At 66.9% G+C, this 17,105-nt stretch overlaps 1 protein-coding gene across 2 annotated transcripts in view; it reads left to right on the plus strand.

The window, feature by feature from the left end:
* PTCH2 (patched 2) overlaps positions 1–17,105 on the plus strand; it is a 56,771-nt gene that overhangs the window by 23,141 nt on the left and 16,525 nt on the right. The window contains exons 3-15 of one of the 2 annotated variants that reach the window (XM_037906679.2): positions 2,254–2,443; positions 2,718–2,787; positions 3,191–3,282; positions 8,477–8,672; positions 10,262–10,383; positions 10,740–10,887; positions 12,126–12,257; positions 12,340–12,495; positions 13,572–13,664; positions 13,837–13,962; positions 14,470–14,588; positions 15,620–16,014; positions 16,457–16,771. In XM_037906679.2, the coding sequence (XP_037762607.1) occupies positions 2,254–2,443; positions 2,718–2,787; positions 3,191–3,282; positions 8,477–8,672; positions 10,262–10,383; positions 10,740–10,887; positions 12,126–12,257; positions 12,340–12,495; positions 13,572–13,664; positions 13,837–13,962; positions 14,470–14,588; positions 15,620–16,014; positions 16,457–16,771 (2,154 nt within the window). Of the gene's footprint in view, positions 1–2,253; positions 2,444–2,717; positions 2,788–3,190; positions 3,283–8,476; positions 8,673–10,261; positions 10,384–10,739; positions 10,888–12,125; positions 12,258–12,339; positions 12,496–13,571; positions 13,665–13,836; positions 13,963–14,469; positions 14,589–15,619; positions 16,016–16,456; positions 16,772–17,105 lie in introns of those variants that run through there. The other variant, XM_043552500.1, reaches the window with a different exon arrangement.

The following is a 17,105-nucleotide window of genomic DNA, read 5'->3' on the forward strand; positions in this document are numbered from 1 at the left end:
CGCTGTGGCAGGTCCGTGCTGCGGGAGGGGCGGCTCTCCCCGCTGTGGCAGGTCCGTGGTGCGGGAGGGGCGGCTCTCCCCGCTGTGGCAGGTCCGTGGTGCGGGAGGGGCGGCTCTCCCCGCTGTGGCAGGTCCGTGCTGCGGGAGAGGCATCTCTCCCCGCCGCAGCCCTGAGCCCCTGGGCGGGGCTGAGTCGGCAGCTGGGCGGCCGCGCAGCTGAGAGGGAACTTAGGGGACAGCGAATGGGAAATGAAGGCAAGGCCTGAGCAGTCCTGGGCTGCCACCCAAGCCTCTGTCCGCTTCGCTGTGGAGCAAGGGCTGCCTGATGCCATCCTGAAACACAGGCTGGAAGCTCAGAAACTCTTCCCCAGGCGCCCCGAGGCTCGGAGCTGGCAAAGGAGGTGAGGGTGCCAGGGTCCCAGCCACCCGCTGGGGTGGGCTGCATTGCTCTGCTTTGCATCCAGCTGCCAACAATGGATTGAAATTTGTAATGAGCCGAGGGAGATTCGGGACAAACCCACGGCGCGCCCCTTCCCCGCACCGAGGGACTGGCCCAGCCAAGGCAGATTCCTGACGTCGTGATCTCCGAGCCAGTCTGATTTATCTAATGAGCAGCAAAGCACAAGGAATTGTTGTTTGTTTCAGTGTGCAGAGGCCAGCCAGGTCCAGGCCCCACCCTAGAGAGGACAATTCCCTGCCCCAGAGAGCGTGCAGTGCGTTTTACGGACCCCACACCTGGTCCCAACGGGGCAGAAAGAAGAGCCGGATGGGATGGCCCATCACTCTGATCCTGTCCCTCTCATCTCGCTTTGAATGGCGGGTCCGACGGCTCCCCCTCATCCGTGTTAGTGAAGGAAGGGTGGGTGGGGCTCGGCTTGGGGCATCCGATGAGCGGGAAGAGCGGGACGGCACAGCTGAATTGAGAATCGACTCAGTTCCCAGACATCCTGCCCAGCCAGGGTAGTATCTGTCAAGGGGGTTTTTCAGGTGTTGGGTGGGTTTGGCCAAACCGCTGTCATGCGCTAGGTGCTGAGAAAGCAAACGAGAGTGTCCGTATTTACAGGCAGGGGCGCCTTGCTCGCAGAGCCGCAAGGGTGCGGGCAGCAAAACCGTGCTTACGAGGCAGCTCGGGCTGGACATGCCGGGGGTGGGGGTGGGGTGGGGTTGCTTCCTCTTCTGTTTCTCTTCTGGTGTATCCGGGCGGTACCCCATAACGTAATGCAGTCATTGTCCAGGGTTAAACAAACCCCGGGGCTTGGTGGACAGAGACTCAGCCCACTTCCTGCCCCGGCAAATGCACCCTTAAAACCCTTCTAACCTTTCATTAAAGATACAGAAAAGAAGGGAAAACGGCTAAAGCCTTTGAAACGTCAAAGATAAACTACGGCTTTTATTGGAACCCAGGCCCCATTCCCGCTCCTGTCAGCTGGAGCCCGTCCTTAGAAGGAAAGGCCCCCTTGTCTGATCGTTTTAAATGGTATCAAAGATGGTCAGAATGGTCCACCCAGCCGGCGTTTGGGATGCGGCTGGAGCCGATGGGGCGGTGACGTCGGCTGGGTCTGTCTCTCTCTGTTCTGATCAGGAAAGGTCTCCGGATCAGCGTGATGAAGGCCCGGGGCCCCAGGAGGCAGTGCGGGTGGCAGCTAGGGTGGCGGGGCTCACTCCAATAGCCTCTGTCTGGTCTTTATGTCTTTCCCCACAAAATCTCTTTTTTTCATGATTTTGTCCACCAGTGAGGCCTAATATCAGACATATCAACTTTGCACATTAACTTCCGGCTGCACCTCGCCTGCTAAGTTCAGCACAGTCCTTGAGTGATGTCAGCTTGGATTACATCAGTTTTTCTGTCGCCCTTTTGGACCTTTGCTCACCAGTGTTGGTTATTGTAACATCTGATGAACCTTTTACAACTGAGCTCACAACTGGGGTAAATTTGTAGGCCCAGCCTGTCTCAGGATCCATAGAAACGTCTGATCCCCTGCTGAGCTGTGTGATATCCTGTGGCAAGGAGTTCCAAGGGTTAATTTTGCATTGCATAAAAACATGTTCTCTAATTTCTTGCCTCCTTGTTTCGTTAGGTGTCCCCTTGTTCTAGTGCTCTGGGCAGAGCTGAGCTCCAACCAGTCTCATCTACAGGGGGTGTCCGCCTTCTCCGGCGCTCTCAGCACAGTGCAGGAGGGAGCTGGCTCCAGGAGGGTCCCCAGCCACCTCGGGGGCAGTGCGTTAATTGGAGTTCTCTCATTCTCTCCCCAGCTGGCAGCCGTGTCAGCCAGGAGCTCAGGTACACGAAAGAGAAGCTGGGGGAAGAATCCGTCTACACGTCCCAAATGCTGATCCAGACTCCAAAACGGGAAGGGGAGAACGTCCTCACCCAGGAGGCGCTGGAGCTGCACCTCGAGGCGGCGCTGGCGGCCAGCAAGGTGCAAGTCTCGCTGTATGGAAAGTGAGTGTGACACAAAAGGGCCACAGATCACGGGGGTCCCAGGGTCTGGATTCCACCCTGCACGCCCCTCCTAATGCCCCTGGCCCCCCGCCCCTCCTGACGCCCTAACGCCCTGCCCCTCCTAACTCTTCCTAATGACCCTGCTCTCTTGATGCCCTGCCCCCTCCTGATGCCCCACACCCCGTGTCCTTGCCCCGCCCCTCCTAACGCCCAGCACCGTACAGCTCCCTCCGCCGGTCTCACCTTCCTTTAATTTCTCTGCTTATTTCCCCAGATCCTGGGATTTGAACAAAATCTGCTACAAGTCCGGTGTCCCCATCATTGAGAATGGCATGATCGAGCGGGTGAGGCCCTGGGACCAGACCGGGAAATCCCCGACGTCCTGCTGCCTGGGCCCCATGCTGGCGTTGCCCGTAGGGGCAGAGAGCATGGGGCACGAGGGGCGCTCGGTCTGCATCGCCCGTTGGCTGCCAGGGCCGGTGGCGATGAGAAAAGACTGGGTTGGATCCAGAGCTTGTCTGGCCCCAGCGCAGAGAGGCCGGGGGGATGTCTGGCTCCGCATAGCGGGGAGTCCCGCCACTTGGGGACGGTATCAGGGAGGCTGCTGGAGTTGCAGAGGAGAAGCCAGGGGTGGGGGCCGTGGCCGGCAGGGGAAGAAGCGAGTGGAGGGTGGTGATAGTGCCCGGGGGATCCAGCGTCTCTGCCAGGGTTCTGATCCCTCCCCCTGTGTCGCCCCCGCCCCCCCAGATGATCGAGAAGCTTTTCCCCTGCGTGATCCTGACCCCGCTGGACTGCTTCTGGGACGGTGCCAAGCTGCAAGGAGGCTCCGCCTACCTCCCGTGAGTGCCCTCCTCCTATCGCTCTGCAGGGGGAGCTGGGTCCCCCTTTCCCAGTGGGGTCTGCCTCCGGGGTATCAGTGGGGCAGCGCACGCAGCCAGCTCTGCCCAGTTACCTCTTGCCAATTAGCTGCTGCGCCAGTCCCCAGCACCCCTGGCGTGCGCGGTACCCCACTTCCACCACCCTGCAGGAGCTAGCAATGGACACAGCCAGGGGTTCCCAGGCTGGTCCGTGCAGGACTCTTCTCTCTGCCCACGTGGCCCTGACCGCTGCTCAGCCAGGGACCCTGCAGGCAGACCTTCTCCGGCCCCCCCGACTGTTTTCATGGCTCTCCTCTGAGCGCCCCCCAGCTTGTGATGAGGCTCCTGGGCACTGGGCATGAAGTCCAGAGGGCTCACTTCCTCGCCAGCTGGCCTCTCCCGTCTTGGGGGCCTCCCCAGATCCAGGCTGTGGGAAGCCGTAGTGCCTGCCAGTAGCTGGGCACCCCCTGGCGATAGTCCCTCGGCGACCCCACGGGGCAGGGTTGCTGCCCACCGGGCTGTGCGGAGTCTCCATCTGCTCCTGGACTGGATTGTGGCTCATCAGAGGGCAGCAGGCACAGCGGGGGGTCGCAGCCCGTGGGGCCAGAGCTCAGACATGTGACCTCACCCCAGGGCAGGGCATGGTAGTGACCCTGTGTACGTGTCGGGCTGGCGGGTGACGTGGGGCCAAGTGCCTCCTCCTTACAGTGCAGGCTGCAGCCCTGGGCCGGGGCACCGCGCTGTGGAGCTGAGTTGATGCTCCTCTGTGCCCAGCCCATGTGTCCGCCCTGTTGGCGCTGCCCCTGGAGGGATGGGAGGTGCAGAGGCTGAGAGACCCTCGAGTGTTTTGCTGGCACTATTTGAATTAAGTCTCCCGATGAGTGAGCAGCAGAATGCAGGACTCCTGGGTTCATGGCTCCGCAACTGACTCCCTGCATGACCCTGGGCAAGTTGCAGTGCTGCCCTGTGCCTCAGTTTCCCCACCTGTATATGGGGACACCGATACCCACCCACCTCGGAGAGGGGGCAGAATGTCAGCCGTCCGTGTCACTGTCCCTGTTATACAGACACGGAAACTGCGGTGGGGAGAGTTGGCCAAGGTCGCCTGGCGGCTCAGTGCCAGAGCCAGCAGGAGAACCCAGCTTTCCCAGCTCCCAGCTGGGTGCGTTAGCCGCCGGCCCTGACGCCTCTCTCCTGGCTGGTCCTCCGGTTTCTCTGAGGGTGGGTGGGTGGGTCTGGAGGGGGAACCCTGGGCCGGGCGCAGGGAGGAGGGGGTGGGGAACCATCCATGGCGTTCTTTCTGTTTACACGGCTGTTTGTCTGCGAGGCCCTTTGTCAGCAAACGGCAGTGCCTGCATTCTCATGCTAATGCTGCCCTGAAAGCCCGAGTTGCCCAACAAATGAAAGAGTGGCGTTATTCAGCCTGCTGCCCCACGAGAGCGGGAGGGAGAGAGGGGGGCTTTCAAACCCCAGCAGATAAAGGGAGGGAAGGCTTGTAAAACACCCCCCCCCAAAATCCTGGACGACTCCCCCCACCCCCTTGACTTTGGGATGGGTGGCAAAAGGAGGGGGTGCTGGAGGCAGGGGAAAACGTGGCCGGGGGGCTGTGATCTGCCATGCCGGGGGTCAGAGTCAGCCGGGAGGCTGCAGCACCCTGGCTGGTAAAAGGGGATCTTGTGGCCGCACGCCGAAGCGGTGTCAGCAGAGAGGGGAGCAGGCACAGCCAGGGCGGGATGACCCCCTTTCCAGGCCCGGCTCCTCACTTCTTCCTTCCTCTCTGCCCCTGCGCCCAGCCCCTGGGCCAGAGGGAAAGGGGCTCTCTCTCTGTTTCCCAATTCTGAATGTGAACCAGTCTCAGTGCGGAGGGGCTGAAATCTCCGGGTCTTTTCCCCCGGCCCCGGCTTCCACTTCACTCCAGCGGAGGGGTTCTCCGCGAGGGGGAGGGGGTCAAAGCGCAGCGATGGCTGGAAAACAAAAGGGGCTGACTTGGCTCAGTGAAGCACGAAGCCGCAGATAAAGGAGCTCTCTCTGGCAGCGGCCGTTCGGTATGTGGGAATCTCAAAGCGCTCGCCCAGTTCCGAGCCAGCCGCCGTGAATTATTGGAGTGAGTTTCTGCCTCATGCCCAGCTCCTCTCTGCCTCGTCTCGCTCCCTCTCTCGCTCTTCCTTTCTCCTCCTGGAGCTCGTTATTCTCTCCTTCGTTTCTTTATGAGAAAGGAGGAGAAGTCGCCCGCCGGCCTGGACCCTGCCATCCCTGCTTCTTGCTCTTGTGTGGGATCCAGAAGGAAATACAGTGGAGGGCTGCGGCATCGGGACTCAGCAGAGGGGCTGGAACCAACGGCACCGGCTCAGCAGAGCTCATGCAGCGGGAGGTGGGGCCAGGGCTGCCGACCGCGTCCGAAGAGGGAGCTCTGCTTTGCTGTGCCCGGCTGGTCCCATGGGCACTGGGAAGGGGCGTTGGTGTGTCCAAGGAAAGGCCGGCTCCAGATCCTCCCTGAGGCACTGGAATCCCTTGGGCCCTGGAAGCTGGAGCAAGCAGATGCTGAGGCTGGGACCCATGCTGTGCTCCTCCTGCCAGCCGGCGTGGCTGGACCGAGCTGCATGACCAAAGCAGCAGGAGAGTCCTTGGCACAGGAGACTCTAGCTTCTGCCAGCCCCCGAGATCAGGGCCATATGGGGCCCGCTGGGCCATACGGTGGCTGGTGCCCATTGGCCAGGGCTAGTCCCTATCTCCAGTGCTCGCCGCGATCGGCCAGTGGCTGAAGCCCACCTCTAGCCACAGGCTGTAGAAGAGGAAGCTGGTCTGGTCCCACCACACCCATCTCCGGCTGCCAGTGCAGGGTTGTTCCCTACGGGCCGATCTCTGAGGTCGGGCCAGCGTCTCTGGTGACAGGGCTTCCCGCCCTGCCCTCGGGAAGCCGGCCCCCACAGTCCGGAGTCGCGCCCCCGGCTAGATCCTTCTGGGGCTCAGCTGACGCGTTCGTCGGCTCGCTCCTCCCCAGGCTTGTAGAGACGCCCGTTGGGGTCTCCCGGGTTGCCTTCCCTGCGCCCCTGCAGGTTCCACACACATCAAACGCTCCGAGACGTTTTCCCCGCCTAGCCCCCCAGGGGCGTGTCGCTTAGCCAAGCTATCCAGAGATCTCACTTGCCATCTGCCCTGTGCCTCAGCCCCAAGGCCACCGAAGTCCCTCCAGGCTGGCCAAGTCCGTCGGGCGCTGACGTGTGGCTGGCACCCCCTCTGCGGAGTGCCCCTGGCCTCCTGGGCTGTGCCCTTAGCCTGGCCCGTCTCTCTCGGGGCCTGCGGGTCAAAGCTTCGGTTCGCAGCCCCCCGTGCGGTGCTGGAGGAGGCGGCAGAAGGTGGCTGTGCTCGGGGGGCGTTGGGTCAGGCTCCCTCATGCCCATCCCGTGGGGCCCATGTGAGCGGCAGATCCCGGGGCTGACACGGTGTTAGTGTACGGCATGGATGGCAGCTGGCCCGGGCCTGATCCAGGGCAGAGGATGGGGTAAGCGGCCAGGCTGACAGGAGAGGGAGGGGACGGCTGTTACTCCCACCCTGGGCATTGCTCCCCCTCCTCCACTCAGACGTGCCCCACTTCCTGCCTGGACACCAGGGGGTGCAGGATTCCTGGGCTATGACCCCCTGTGGGTCTGCCTGCCTACAGCCCCTGCGCCAGCGGGTCCCCGCTGGTCCCTCTCCACCCCAGGCCCAGTCCAGATGGACGGGGCTCTCACCCGGTCTGTGGGGGCTGCAGGGAGCATGGGACCATGCCCAGCTGCTGCCCCCCTTGTTTACGTGGTGTGCACTAGGGGTCCGGGCAGCTTCAGTGAATGGAGATTTGCTGGATCCCTGCGTCTGGGGACAGTGAGGAGATGGCTAAGGAGCCAGGCCGTCCCAGCACCCACCCCCTACTCTCAGGGTGTGGCCAGCTGGGCCCCCCCCAAGGGGGCAGGGTGGGAGGCAGGGCAGTGCTGCCATGCGTTACAAGCCTGGCTGGATTGTAAAGCCTTTCCCCCCCTTTGTGATTTCCCAGGGCTCTCTGCGGTCTGGCTGTGCAGCAGCGCTCGTGCCCATGGGTTGGAGCCCTGGCGTGCTCTGTGCGGGTGGTGGGGGGTTGGCATGCACCCTGGGCTGCCCTTGGCAGGGCGGGGCTGGGGGGAGATCACACGCATGGCAGCAAGCAGCCCCTGCCTCAAGCAGCCTACAAGCTGCGTAGAAGAGGCTGGCGCAGGGTGGAAGGGGAAACTGAGGCACGGTGGTGGGACTCGCCCAGGGTTGCCCAGCTGGTCAGCAGCAGAGCCAAGAAGCCCCTTCCCCACTGGACCCGCTGCCCTGCTTGTGAAGCAAATGCCAGCAGCAGGTGCCAGACTCTGTCCACTTGTGCCGGCTGCATCCTGCTCTGCACCATCAACAGCTGCGGGCCAGGAACGGGGCGGGGGGAGGGGAACTGAGTACTGCGGGGGGGAGCAAGGTCTGGGGAGGAGAGGGGAAGAGATGGAGGGGGGAATGGAAGGGGGCTAGAGGGGACTGGGGGCAGTTTGCTGTCCGTTCTTGCTTTCCCCTGCCTGCCCCGGGGTGCTGCCCTGTCCCCTGCTGCCTGGCCATGTCCCGGCCGCCTGCTCCCCTCTATCAAGACGTCAGGGCGCGGGCGCTAATTGCCCTGACTGGCGGCACAAAGGAGGGGCCGGGAGCCACGCTGGGCCGGGGGCGTGTAACAGGATCAGCCATGCTATTTGACTTGGCATCTGGCGCCGGCTCTGGGGGCAGCCGCCTTGCAAAGGGGTGGGGGGGCATGGGGCCTGTCACAGCCCCACGGTGGGGAGGCGGTTGGCAAATCCTCGCAGCCCCATTGCTACAGCTCCCATCCCACCCTTGCCCTAGTCCCTCCTGCATTGGGTAGGGGTGGAGTCTGGCCGGTCCCGCGGGGGAGTCCTGGGCGCAGGGAGAGGGGCGTTTGCCAGGGACCCAGGGACTTGGGACAGAGGTTGCTGGGTGGCTGGGGAGTGTGGGAGGGCACCCTCCTGCGTTACTAGCCTGGGCGTGGCCAGAGGGCAGGTGCCACTGGGAAGGGGGCCCCGATCCTGCCCGGCCACATCACCACACATCAGTCCAGGGGCAGGTGTCCGGAGGGCAGTGGCCGGGTCCCTGATTCTCTGGGCGCTTGCTCCCGTTTTGGCAGGGGGCGGCCGGACATCCAGTGGACGAACCTGGACCCCGTGCAGCTGCTGGAGGAGCTGGGCCAGTTCACCTCGCTGGACGGCTTCCGGGAGCTGCTGGACAAGGCGCAGGTGGGGCAGGCCTACGTGGAGCGGCCCTGCCTCAACCCCCGCGAGCCCGCGTGCCCCACCAGCGCCCCCAACAGGCTGAGCCAGCAGGTGGGTGCCACCGGACGCAGGGGCGGAGGGGTCCTTGCTGCGTGTTTCCCTCCCTGTCTCGCTCAGTTCAGCTTGCAGGCTCTGGGAGCGGGACGCTGCATGGGGACACTGTCTGGGTGGACATGCGGGGCCAGCCGCTCCCTGGTGTCCTCCATGGCCAGCCGTGGAGGAGCCGTCCGTGTATTTTAGACAGGCCATCCCTGTAGCCCAGGCCCCAGCTCCGACCCTGCCAGGGAATTGGGGACGTCTCGAAGCTGCTCCCCTCTCCGTCTCCATCCCTGTCTCCGCACCGTGGCCACCAGCCCTTTCAGGGGCTGCCGGGGCTACGCTGACCCCTTTGCAATGGGCCCAGTGACCCCTGAGACTGCCAGGACGCAGGAACCGGAGAGCAAAGGGAACCACCCCCCCTCACACACACACACACTGCAGGGGGGCCCCTCTGCTGACAGCTAGTGCTTTGGCAGGGTTTAGTTCTCTGCCGCCCTCCCGGCAGACAGCGCTGGGCCCCTCCATCCCTGGATCCAGAACCGATCCAGAACCAATGGCTTTGCTCCCCTGGCAGAGTAAAGTGCAGAATCTGCAAGGTTGGTTCCTAATTTTAGCCACGCCTGATGGCTCGAGGCAGCTGGAGAGCTGTGCCAGCAGGGCAGCGGGCTGCCAGCGGGCCGACGCAGGCTGGCACGGGGCAAACACAGCCTGGTGGGCAGTTCTCATTGGAAGGCCTCCCGGAGCAGGGGGCAGTTTGGGAGCTGGGGCCGGGGGTGAGCGTGGGGTGGACAACAGGGCCACAGCGGGCGGGAGGGTCAGTTGTAACACCTCTCCCCCTGGCTTGAAGGGCCGTGCAGTCACCCCAAACAATTCCCCCCGCCTGGCTGCAGCAGCCAGAGGAAGACGCTGTGGGATTTGGAGGGGGCGCCCGGGCAGGGCAGCACACAGCCTGCGGAGGGCAGGTGCTGGTGGGTATCTCAGCCGTGGGCACTGCAGGGGCTCCACAGAGCCCCTCCGGGAACGAGAGCCGTGCCTGGGGGGGGTGGGGGCAGAAAGGGCTGCCTGGCAGGTGGTGAGTTTCTGCTTTACCCACTGGGCTGGTCCAAGCCCACTGGATCGTCCCTTTCCAGGCAGGGACAGAGAATAAGCCCCAGCGGGACCCCAAGCCAGGGGCCAGGGCGGTCTGACTGCACTGCCGGCTGCCCAAGGGTGACCGCCTGCCATGCTGGAGAGCATTGGGGGTTGCCAGCCAAAGCCTTGCCCAGGCAGAGCGGAGGTTGGAGGTGGAGGCCCCCGTGGGCAGAGCGCCGGGGTTCAGACAAGTGACAGCCTGGACGGTGTCGGGTCTTGTAAACAGCCTGGACCCTTCCCCAGCTCCTGCCAGCAGGGCACGGCTCCCGGCGGCTGGAGCCGGCAGCAGGGAGGCCTCGGGCCATGTCCTGCCAGGGTGACTCTGCTCCAGATTGGTGCCCGCGTGGCTGAGGGCACAGCTGGGCCCCTGGCACCGGCCCTCACAACATTTTGGGGCTGGGAGGTGCACGGCCTGGCTTCCCTGGCTCCTGTGCCTGCCCTCACCCACCCCACCCTCCTGCTCCCCCCAGGACCCCGACATCCCCTCCGAGCTGACGGGGGGCTGCCACGGCTTCTCCCGGAAATTCATGCACTGGCAAGAGGAGCTGATCCTGGGTGGCACCACAAAGGACCCGCAGGGCAGGCTGCTGAGGTAAGCGGGAGCACGGGGGGTGAGGCCTGGGCCTCAGGGTCCCCCGTGTGGGGCTGGTCACTTTCCCACGGACGAGCCCACGCGGCGGGGTGGGGAACTGGCATGGCTGGGAGGGCGAAGGCGCTTTGAGTTTTCTCCTGCCCAGGCTGGGTCAGGGACAAACCCACGAGCCCCCTGTTTCCACCTAGGCCAGCCCAGGGCTCTGCTGCCTGGTGCCTCCAGGGTTTGGGGGCTGGCCGCCCAGCTGCAGTGCTCTGGAGGGGGCACCGGGGGCAGGGCTGGCCGCCCAGCTGGGGCGCTTCGTTTAGCACTGGGGGTGCCATGGCTGGGCCCATAGGTGTGTCCTGTCCCGGCAGCGCTGAGGCCCTGCAAACCATGTTCCTGCTCATGAGCCCCCGGCAGCTCTACGAGCACTTCAAGGACGACTACGAGATCCAGGAGATCGGCTGGAGTGAGGAGAAGGCGGCTGCCATCCTGGAGGCCTGGCAGAGGGAGTTCGTGGAGGTAGGAGGGGCTGGGAGCAGGGGGCTGATCCCCACCCTGTGGGGGGATGGAGGGGATGGCCGCTCATCAGCAGTGCAACACGGGAGGACTTGCGGGGTGTCTACGTGCACACACCTGTGCTTGCGGCTGAGCGTGCCGAGGTGGGCGTGAGCGTGCTGGGGTGTGTGAGAGCGTGCTGGGGTGTGTGAGAGCGTGCTGGGGTGTGAGCGTGCTGGGGTGTGTGAGAGCATGCTGGGGGGTGTGAGCGTGCTGGGGGGTGTGAGAGCATGCTGGGGGGTGTGAGAGCGTGCTGGGGTGTGTGAGAGCATGCTGGGGGGTGTGAGCGTGCTGGGGTGTGTGAGAGCGTGCTGGGGGGTGAGCGTGCTGGGGGGTGTGAGCGTGCTGGGGGCCGTGAGCGTGCTGGGGTGTGTGAGAGCATGCTGGGGGGTGTGAGCGTGCCAGGGTGTGTGCGAGCGTGCCAGGGTGTGTGTGAGCTGCTGGGGGGTGTGAGCATACCGGGGAGTGTGTGAGCATGCTGGGGGGTGTGAGCGTGCCAGGGTGTGTGTGAGTGAGCCGGGGAGGGTGAGCATGCCAGGGGGGTGAGCGTGCTTGGTGAAGGGCAGCATGATGCTACGTTGGCCGTGGCCATGCTCTGGGGGCTGCCCCGGGGCTCTGGGGAAATGAGGGCTGGGGGGGGGGACCCCCAGTGCCCTCTCAGCGTCTGCGCTCAGCCCCCCATGGGAGTCGGAGCCCCACATTGGGCACAGCACGCCTGGCATCGAGGGCTGGCTGGGGCTGTGCCAGGGGCAGCTCTGGCTGGCTTGGCATGGGTTCAGGGCTCCCCCCTTCCCCCAGCTCTCAGTGCCAGGTTCCCACAGGGGCCCTTGGCTGCAGGGCCCAACAGGGTCTCAGCCAGATACGGCCCAGGGCCTGGGGGTTTGGCTGCGGCCTCCTCCTGCTTTGCCCCATGGGGAGGTCGCAGGCTGCCCACTGGGAGGGGTGTGGCGGGGGGCATGGGCTGCCCACCGGGAGGGGCGTAGCAGGGGCTCGGGTGCTGCTGGGAGGGGTGTGGGGTAGCCGGGGTGGGGTGCCCACTGCAAGGGGCGGAGGGTGGGGGGAGGGCTGCCCCCCGGGAGCAGTGTGGTGTGGCGTGGCCTGGGGCGGGCGGCCCACTGGGAGGGTGGCAGGGGGGCTGCCCACGGTGCTGCCCTGGGCGCGGTGCCCGCCGGCCGGGTCTCTGAGGCCCCGTCTCTCCCCAGCTGGCGCAGGAGTCCCTCCCGCACAACAGCTCCCAGGGTGTCCACGCCTTCTCCACCACCACGCTCAGCGACATCATGAAGTCCTTCTCGGACGTGAGCGCCATCCGCGTGGCCGGGGGCTACCTCCTGATGGTAGGTACCCACCCCCTCCGCCAGCCCGCCCCCCGCCCACGCTAAGCCCGCCTGCGCTCACCCGCCCCCGCTCTGCTTCCAGCTGGCGTACGCCTGCGTGACCATGCTGCGCTGGGACTGCTCCAAATCCCAGGGGGCCGTGGGCCTGGCCGGCGTCCTGCTGGTGGCCCTGTCCGTGGCGTCAGGACTCGGGCTCTGCTCGCTGCTGGGGATCTCCTTCAACGCAGCCACCACCCAGGTACCGCACGCCAGGGCCGGCAGGGCCATGGGGAGACCCTGCCGGCCCGCCGTGCCTTGCTGCCCTCCTGCGCGGGGGCTGCTGGGGCCAGAGCTGGCACCTCTGGGGCCGGGACCCACCTTCTCACCCGCTCTGCAGCGGTGTGGGAGACCTGCGGGGAATAACGCTGGCACTCTGCCCTCGCTGTCAGGGCTGGCCCCAATACCGCAGTGTGGCACTGGGGGGCGCTGTGCTGAGGAGCAGGGTGGGGGCTCAGTGGGGGTACTCTGACCTTGGTCCCAATACCGCAGTGTGGCACTGGGGGGCGCTGTGCTGCAGGGAGTGGGGTGGGGGCTCAGTGGGGTACTCTGACTTGGTCCCAATACCGCAGTGCGGCGCTAGGGGGTGCTGTGCTGAGGAGCAGGGTGGGGGCTCAGTGGGGGTACTCTGACCTTGGTCCCAATACCGCAGTGTGGCACTGGGGGGCACTGTGCTGCAGGGAGTGGGGTGGGGGCTCAGTGGGGGTACTCTGACTTGGTCCCAATACCGCAGTGCGGCGCTAGGGGGTGCTGTGCTGAGGAGCAGGGTGGGGGCTCAGTGGGGTACTCTGACCTTGGTCCCAATACCGCAGTGCGGCGCTAGGGGGCGCTGTGCTGAGGAGCAGGGTGGGGGCTCAGTGGGGTACTCTGACCTTGGTCCCAATACCGCAGTGCGGCGCTAGGGGGCGCTGTGCTGAGGAGCGGGGGGGGCTCAGTGGGGGTACTCTGACCTTGGTCCCTATACCGCAGTGTGGCACTGGGGGGCGCTGTGCTGCAGGGAGCGGCGTGAGGGCTCAGTAGGGGGCGCTCTCCCCAGCATCTCAGCCTGATGCAGAGCGCTATCTACTCTTGTGGGGGGGCAGACCGGGGGGGGCTGTGCCCCAGCCTGGGCCGGTTGCCCCTGTGGATCCCTTGCCCTGTTCCCATGGGATCCTGGGTTCTCCGGGTGGAGCTGTGGCCGGTGCTTGTCCCCCAGAGGTGGGCGCATTCTGGCATGGGGTGGTGGCAGCTGGACCGGCTGCAGACGCTCAGTATCGAGGCGGGTTCCTGTCCCCACAGGTGCTGCCGTTCCTGGCCCTGGGCATCGGGGTGGACGATATGTTCCTCCTCGCTCACGCCTTCACCGAGACCAGCCAGCACGTCCCCTTCAAGGTGAGGCCGCCCTGGCCTGGGTGACCTGCCTCGGGGGGCAGGGGCTGGCACGGGGCGCTGGGAGACCTGCCTCGGGGGGCAGGGGCAGGCGCGGGGCGCTGGGGGACCTGCCTCGGGGGGCAGGGGCAGGCGCGGGGCACTGGGTGACCTGTCCTGTTTGTTTCCCCCACAGGAGCGGACAGGTGAGTGCCTGAGACGTACGGGCACCAGCGTGGCCCTCACCTCGATCAGCAACATGATCGCCTTCTTCATGGCAGCCCTGGTGCCCATCCCCGCCCTGCGCGCCTTCTCCCTGCAGGTACGGCCCCCCCGACACCCCTCACCCCATCCCCGCCCTGCGCGCCTTCTCCCTGCAGGTACGGCCCCCCCGACACCCCTCACCCCACCCCCGCCCCGCCCACCTTCTCCCTGCAGATACTGCCCCCCTGACACCCCCTCACCCCACCCCCGCCCCGCCCGCCTTCTCCCTGCAGATACTGCCCCCCTGACACCCCCTCACCCCGCCCCCGCCCCGCGCCCCTTCTCCCTGCAGCTATGGCCCCCCCCACACCCCATTCACCCCGCCGCCCCCGCCGCCCCTTCTCCCTGCAGGTTCGGCCCCCCAACACCCCCTCACCCCTCCCCCATGCTGCACCCCTTCTCCCTGCAGGAACCCCCCCCCCGCTCTTCCCCTGTAACTGACCGAGGTGTGACATGGTCCCACACGCGTGTCGGACACGCAGACCCTGGCTCCCCGGCAGGGTGGTGAGCCGGGTTTAACCCCTCGAGCCCCGTGGCCTGAGCTCTGCGCCCCGTGTCCCCGCAGGCTGCCGTGGTCGTGGTGTTTAACTTCGCCATGGTGCTGCTCATCTTCCCGGCCATCCTGAGCCTGGACCTGCACCGGCGCCAGGACCAGCGGCTCGACGTCCTCTGCTGCTTCTACAGGTGCCGGCCCGCAGGGCAGAGCCAGGCCCGTGCCGTGCTCCGGGAGAGGGTCGGGGAGGGGGGGCCAGGGCAGAACCAGGCCCGTGCCATGCTCCGGGAGGGGGGCCGGGGTCGCCCAGGGCAGAGCCAGGCCCGTGCCATGCTCCGGGAGAGGGTCGGGGGGGGGGCCAGGGCAGAGGCATGCCCGTGCCATGCTCCGGGAGAGGGTCCGGCGGGGACCCAGGGCAGAGCCGGGCCCGTGCCGTGCTCCGGGAGGGGGGCCAGGGGAGGCCTAGGGCAGAGCCGGGCCCGTGCCATGCTCCGGGAGGGTCCAGGGGGGCCCAGGGCAGAACCGGGCCCGTGCCATGCTCCGGGAGAGGGTCCGGGGGGGCCCAGGGCAGAGCCAGGCCCGTGTCGTGCTCCGGGAGAGAGTCGGGGGGGGGGGCCCAGGGCAGAGCCAGGCCCATGCCGTGCTCCGGGAGAGGGTCTGGGGGGGGCCCAGGGCAGAGCCAGGCCCGTGCCGTGCTCCGGGAGAGGGTCTGGGGGGGGCCCAGGGCAGAGCCGGGCCCGTGCCGTGCTCCGGGAGAGGGTCCGGGGGGGGCCCAGGGCAGAGCTGGGCCCGTGCTGTGCTCTGGGATGGGGGCTGGGGACACCCAGGGCAGAGCCGGGCCCGTGCCATGCTCCGGGAGGGGGGCGATAGGCAGCAGAGCCCACGTGCCTGGCACAGCTGGGCCCAAGCCTGAGCCCGCAGTCAGCCCCTGTGCGGATCCTCCTGCCGCGCCAGAATCGGGGCCCAGCTGGCAGGGCTAAGCAGTGGCTCAGAGGTGCTTGGGGCCTTGCCCCCCGGCTTGAGCACAGCTGGGTGCCTTTCCTGGGGCGGCCAGGAGGGGTCGCTCCAGGGAGAATCCCACTCCCTGCTAAGCGGGGGCGGTGCTGTGCCCCAGCAGCGGGCGCATGCCAGCGTGGGTGCGGTGACCACCAGGGCAGCCGTGCGTGGGCAGAGGGGCGCCTATCACAGCTCTCTGAACGTCCCCCGGCTCCTCCTCCCCCAGCCCGTGCTCCTCCCGCGTCATCCAGATCCAGCCGCAGGAGTTCGCCGACGCCAACGAGAACCATGCCTCCCACCCCTCACCCTACGGGCACCCGGCCGTGGCCACCCGCACCCAGATCACCACCACGGTGCAGGCCTTCACCTGCTGCGACCCCTCGGGCCGGCACATTGTCACCATCCTGCCACCCACCGCCCAGGTCTGCACCGCGCCCGCCGTGCCGCTGTCCCCCGCCGACCCGCTGGGCTCCCAGCTCTTCGCCCCGGCCAGCTCCACCCGCGACCTGCTGGACGGGGCCAAGGGGGGCCGGGAGTGCGGGCCACTGCCCCTGTGCCGCTGGAATCTGGCCGACTTCGCCAGGGAGAAGTACGCCCCCCTCCTGCTGCAAACCAGACCAAGGTAGGGGGGGCTGGGCCTGCCGCCCCCGGCTCACGTCGGCCCTCATCCCCCTGGGGAGCGGTGCAAGGTGGGGGGGCTGGAGGCGGACGCTGGCCGTGCTGGGGAGCTGGGGACTGGGGCTAACTCCCAGGCTCGGCAGGGGAATGCTGGGGGGCTCCCTGCCGCTGGGGGTTTGGGGGGCACCCGGGCATGGGGGAGGTGCTGGGGTGACTCCCTGGCACTGTGGCACACTGGGAGGGCGCCCTGAGAGCTGGCATGAGACCCTGGCACTGGGGTTGGGAGGCTCCCTGGCACTCTGGGGGGAGCTGGGTGCCCACTGCTTGCTGTGGGCCTGTGCGGCAGGGCAGGGCCTGGTGCCCGGGCAGGGCGGGGGGTCTGTGCCGGGGTGGCTCTGCCCTGCCCAGGGGGTGCCCGGCACAGACTGACAGGCTCCCCGTCCCCAGGGCATCGTGGTGCTGCTGTTCCTGGCGCTGCTGGGGCTCACCCTGTACGGCACCACGCTGGTGCACGACGGGCTGTACCTGACGGACATCGTGCCGCGGGGCACCAAGGAGCATGCCTTCATCGCCACCCAGGCCAAGTACTTCTCCTTCTACCACGTCTTCATCGCCACCCAGGGCGGCTTCCACTACCCCAGCTCGCAGGAGGCGCTGTACGGCCTGCACCGGGCCCTGGGCGGCCTGCCACACGTGGTGCGCGACCGCGCCCGCCAGCCGCCCAAGATGTGGCTGCACTACTTCCAGGACTGGCTGCGAGGTGAGGGCCCGGCTGGCCCCCGCCTGCCCTGCCTGCCCCGATGCCAGCCTCCGCCTGCCTGGCTGGCCCCCGCCTGCCCTATGTGCCCCCTGCCGGCCTCCGCCTGCCCTGCCTGCCCCGATGCCAGTCTCCGCCGCCCGGCTGGCCCCGCCTGCCCTGCCTGACCCTATGGCCAGCCTCCGCCTGCCCTGCCTGCCCCGCCTGCCCTGTGTGCCTGCCCCCTGCCAGCCTCCGCCTGCCCTGCCTGCCCCACCTGCCCGGCTGGCCCCGCCTGCCCCCGCCTGCCCTGTGTGCCCCCTGCCGGCCTCCGCCTGCCCCCGCCTGCCCTGTGTGA

This window comes from Chelonia mydas, chromosome 8, assembly GCF_015237465.2.
Source record: "Chelonia mydas isolate rCheMyd1 chromosome 8, rCheMyd1.pri.v2, whole genome shotgun sequence".
In the NCBI taxonomy this organism is placed as follows: domain Eukaryota; kingdom Metazoa; phylum Chordata; order Testudines; family Cheloniidae; genus Chelonia; species Chelonia mydas.